Source organism: Aplysia californica, unplaced genomic scaffold, assembly GCF_000002075.1.
Source record: "Aplysia californica isolate F4 #8 unplaced genomic scaffold, AplCal3.0 scaffold00139, whole genome shotgun sequence".
Classification (NCBI taxonomy): domain Eukaryota; kingdom Metazoa; phylum Mollusca; class Gastropoda; order Aplysiida; family Aplysiidae; genus Aplysia; species Aplysia californica.
The window spans coordinates 313,730-318,995 of NW_004797409.1; the positions used below are offsets into that span (position 1 = coordinate 313,730).

At 41.9% G+C, this 5,266-nt stretch overlaps 1 protein-coding gene across 1 annotated transcript in view; it reads right to left on the reverse strand.

Annotated features, from left to right (window-relative positions):
- Positions 1 to 5,266, reverse strand: part of LOC101848582 (mediator of RNA polymerase II transcription subunit 12-like protein) — a gene marked incomplete in the record, with an annotated part of 78,486 nt that overhangs the window by 12,195 nt on the left and 61,025 nt on the right. Inside the window, 3 exon segments of the mRNA XM_013081641.2 lie at positions 1,725 to 1,834; positions 4,299 to 4,367; positions 4,949 to 5,087. Coding sequence (XP_012937095.1) covers positions 1,725 to 1,834; positions 4,299 to 4,367; positions 4,949 to 5,087 — 318 coding nt within the window.

The following is a 5,266-nucleotide window of genomic DNA, read 5'->3' on the forward strand; positions in this document are numbered from 1 at the left end:
CAGATTGTCTGAAAATTTTGCGCAACCCCCCCCCCTCCCCCCCCCCAAAAGCCTTTGTGGGTGTCATAAGGAAGGACATCCGAGTAACGAGCGACCACCCCAACAAACACAATAAAGAAGAGACCTAACCCTAACCCTACCCCCAAAAAGAACCTGCAACGGGCCTCATGTAAAAAGGCCAAAACAAGTCCTAAATGAAAAAAAAAATTAAATTAAAAAAACCACACTCCAAAACAAACAAGGAGCATATAGATCTAGATCTAGATCTAGATCTATATGGCTCACATCTACATTGCTATAGGGTTTGATACAATAACACAATAGAATTGGAAATGAATCCTTCATATATAGATCTAGTAATCTAAATAAATCTAGATCTAGATCTTGTAGAACAAGTGAATAGGAATAGGCCTTGAAATAGAAATCCGCATCCGATTCCGAACAGAGGGACTCAGCTGAGTCTAGATTCTAGATCTAGATAGATCTAGATCTTTACTAGATCTAGAATCTAAATAAATAAATAATTCACGCACCTGATGAAATGCTTATTTTTACCAATATAATAAATATTACAGCACAACCTATGATAGGGTTTGACACAATAGAATTGGAATATGAATCCTCCATTGAGGTCTATAATGATCTATATAAATCTAGATCTAGATTCTATTAGAACAAGAGAGTCGGACTTGAATGAATCCACACGATCTGAACAATTGAATTAGTCAACAAACGAAATTCAAAATGGCCGCTTGAGCACGAAACTGAAAGTAGATTATTTAAGTTGTCGTCCTTTTTCGTATTCGCATTTCTACTTAGGTTCCGACAATTATGTCGGAAACGCCGACGTCGGCAGTCGGCGGTGCGCGCGTCGGCACGAAAACGAAAGTGCCGACGAAGCCGACGGGAGAAAAATGGGTCGCTGGCAGTCGGCCAAGCCTCGCACTACGCACATTGACTGATACAGGTGGGCCTAGCGATAGCATCGGCCGGTTCGCGGGTCGGGTCGCGATTGTCGGATTTCAGACGATTGTCGGCAAACATGCAGGTCTATTTTTCAGAGGGCAAAGTGGCACTGAGTGACTAAAGATAAGGGCTCTGTGTTTAAGTTAGAGAGATGCTCATGAGAGAGTGACTGTTGGGGTTTGATTATTTTTCTTCCCATATGCCTAGAAGATGGGGATGAGTTGGGGTAGCTGAATGACAAATAGATTTTTGAAAATTTGTGTTTTTGTGAAATATTTTTGTGAAATTGATTTTTAAAAATCGTAACGGTTCCCTTAATGTCATAATCATAGGCAGCTCTATGAATCCTCTACTTTCTCACATTTATTTTTGTTTTTATCCAAACTCATGGTGTTTCCAAGCAGGGAAATCTGAATATGAAATTCTTGGCTTTCCCCCCCTTTTCCCGGTTGAGAGGGAAACCTGTGGTTTCAATAATGAGAAGCTCATCGACACAATATGGTTGATGATGATGATAAAGGTGGTTGTTGCTGATGATAATGGCTGCGTTGTTATTGTTGACGAAAATGATTGTTTTGTGGTTGTTATTGAAGATGGTTGTGTTGCTGTTGCCACTGATGATGATGATGATGATGATGATGATTATGATATTGCCTAACCGAGAGCCTAAAACAATGATAATGTTGGTGTTGATGATGATGATGGTAGTTGTCACTGATGATGATGATGATGTTGCTAATGATAATGTCACCCCTCACCTGTTGACCTGACAGTCCACCACATCATGACTGACCAGCTGGACAAGGATAAGAGCCCAGTCGCTGGTCATGGCGTTGTTTCTCTGGATCATGTCAAACATGCCCCCCACCTGCCGAGCAAATGTAAAAATAAAATAATGAATAATAATAATAATTTTTAAAAAATAAAATAATAATAATAATAATACTAGAAGGGTTGAGATACTTGTGACTTAAGGAGGTGGGGGTCGCCTCAAGTCAGAAGCAAAATTGGCGAGAAAAAGGCCGCCCAAGTTTGGTGACTTTAAAAATGGCAAATTAACATATCTTAAAATGTGCCTTTGATCAATGTTTTTCCATAAAATCCACACAGAAATGTGTCTTTAAATGGACATAAAAAGTGTTGAGCCTCATCTAAAGAAAAAAAAAACTTGATAAAAAAGCAAATCTGCGAGAAGCACTGCCAGAAAACAGAGGACACACACTTTCTAACACAAAAATGGACTCCTGTCTCTCACAACCTCGAAACATACTAACCATGTTTTTCATGCACTGGTTGGCAGATACGTATATCTTGCGTTGAGGCTTTTCTTAAATCTTTTACAACATTTCCCAGACTAGGCAAACTTTTCACAATCCAGTCAGGGAGACACAACATTATAACATCAGATGACGCACCAGCAAACAAAATAACACCAAGTAGGACTGCTTTTGGCGTAGTACAGTAAATGTCTTTTAAAATTCCCAACTGCCAAGTGCGGGACAAATCCCTGGAAATTTGAGACAATTAGCAAGTCTGTATCTCCTCATGATCTAAGGAAGGATACGACATACCAAGGAAAAGTCTTAGATGTAGGGCTCCGTGACTGGTAGCTCTGCACATCTTCAGTTGTAGCTTTTCCCAATCCTTTTATGAGATTTTTTTTCTTATTTTGATCAGTGCTTCCACCAGCTGAAGCTGAAAAGTAAGGAAAATTCTGCCGGGGGTCTGGGGGCCGCAGACGCCCCCAGCAGGGCCCAGGGACAGCGTCCCGAAGAAATTGAAATTTAGTGCTTTTAGAGGGTTGAAAATGGCATTTGGGAGCCTGTTTGAAGAGATTGCCTAGACTACAGCACATAACATTTATTTTTTCACCAGCATTTGGTCTTGTTTGATTTCTTCACCAACATATCTTTCCATTGCTGGCAATGTTTAAAAGCAGGTTCCCCTTTCATTGCTACTATAACTATAATTCAATTAATTAATTTGACGTCGCACCATTGATAGCAGGCAAACCTGGGAATAATGAATAGATGTATACCTTCACAATACAGTTGCGCAGCGTATACCCACATTTTTTCTCAATTTTCACGTCTGAATGTTGCCTGTCAAACCTCAGAACACCACTTCGAATTATTTTTTATTTTACCTACGGCTGGATCGGGCCGATCGCCCAACTCGATCGCCTGAAACTGAAAACAAACACGTTTGTTTTTGAGGTGACCGAGTCGGGCGATCAGCGCGATCGGCCGATCCCATCCGTAGTCTCGTAGTGGGCACCCGCGTATCAGCATTATTATTATTTCTTTCATCGCGGCCCGTATTGCGTTCACGTGCCGTAGAATCTTCGCATCGATAATTTATCTAGATCTAGATAAATTTGAAAAAAAAGTTTCTTTCTGACAGTAATTTTTTTGTCTAAGATCACAAGTCAATTTACTTGAACAACGCGCAGATTTTCCAGCCGCGGCAACAATCCGAAGATAGACAGAAGGAATGAGTGAATGATAGAAAAGAGGAAATTGGCACAAAAAGTTCGCCAGATTTTGATCCATCTGCAGGTAAAAAATGTACTGCCGACCAACCCGCAATGAATTCAAGGGACATAGCGGTATAATGGCCGATTGCAGGAAAAGCGCAATCTGGCAGGTTTCAATAACTTTAACTTGTTGCCGAGAGAATTACCGTAAATATCCCTAACTACAAGACGATAGGAAGGCGAGTACGGAATTTCGGCAGTCCTGCGCTGTCGCAGTTTTTTTTACGGAGGGAGTTGATGATGAAGGAGGAACAAGTACGGAACTGGCAGAAAGTACGGATTTCCGTAAAAATACGGAAGAGTGGAAGTACTGTTTGATGTAGATATTTTTACACCCCCATCCACACAATTATTTATGAGGCGGGCTTCCGATCCAGCCTGTCTGAGCCAGTCCAGGCCGAGAGGGTTACAACATCCAAGCAGAAAAACTGAGACACTTGCTAAAAATGAGGAAAGGACAAAAAATTGCTAAAAATGAGGAAAGGAGAGGACAAAAGGACATAAAAGTAGAAATAGGACTAAGAAAGTAGCGATGGACGGGACACACCTTCAGAAAACCCAGCGGGAACATCACAAGACAGTCGCTGCAGAGGAACCCACAGGGAGGACGAGTTAGGGGAAGGCCACAGGAAACAAGGAGGAGATGTGTGGAAAGGGACATGAGAGAGATGAGGCTCACTTGGAACGAGCTTGGGAGGACCGCCCAGGATGTAGATAAAGGGAATTAGCTTGTATGTGACCTACACCCTGCCGGGGGTGAAAGGCATTGATGATGAAGGAAGGATATGACACTTACCAAGGAGAGTCTCAGATGTAGAGCTTCGTGAAGGTGTTGGCGGATCTTGCTTTCATCTGGTGTCTTGTCCTGATAAAAATTTTAAGTTTAATTTAGTAAGTGTTTTACGGTACTTGCAACACAATAAGGTCATATAAGTGCCAAAGATTAGAGGTGCTACAAGAGAGTAACAAACACACAAAAAAAGGAGGGGAGATAAAGACGATAGATGTTTGATTTGATAGGAAAGAAGAAGCAAACCACACCAGAGGACCTGCCAACCACCCACTAAAAATTTGTTGAATGATATAAGATTTTAATTTGAGAGAGAATAATAACAACAATAACAATAATCGCATTCATATAGCGCCAATCCACGTCCTACTGCAGGCTCTACGTGCTTTACAACTTATTGTTACCCCAGCAAACCCTTGCTAGATCAGCGACAGACATTGGCGATCATAGTTCGCCATTCATTCCTTTGTTCAGATGCTTTCAAAAACACTATATTATCCTGATCCAGAGCACCCGCCAACCACCCACAACATGTCTGGTTTGAATCACGACAAACACAAAGACATGGATGAAGCAGGGGGAAAAAAACCAACAACAGCAAAAAAAAAAACCAAACCACGAAGTACATTACCCCACACACGGGCTCAGCGACTCACCATCATGTCCTTGGAGTTGCCGATGAACATCTCCATCTGGTTCATGAGGGAGCGCAGCAGGAACTCTCTCTGCTCGTCCTGGCCCTTCAGACAGCTCAGCACCAGCGACAGGAAGGGCTGGTGACCCAGCAGCGACTTACTGTGAAGGGCAACGGCGTAAAGTCTTCACAGACACACACAAACATATACCCTGTGGTCTTACACAATACCACGGACTTCTTCTTCTTCAACGATTACAAAAGCCAGCATAGTTTCTCAAACTCCAAGCTCTGGCATGTAGGATGATGTTTTTGTGTATGTGTGTGTGTGTGTGTGTGT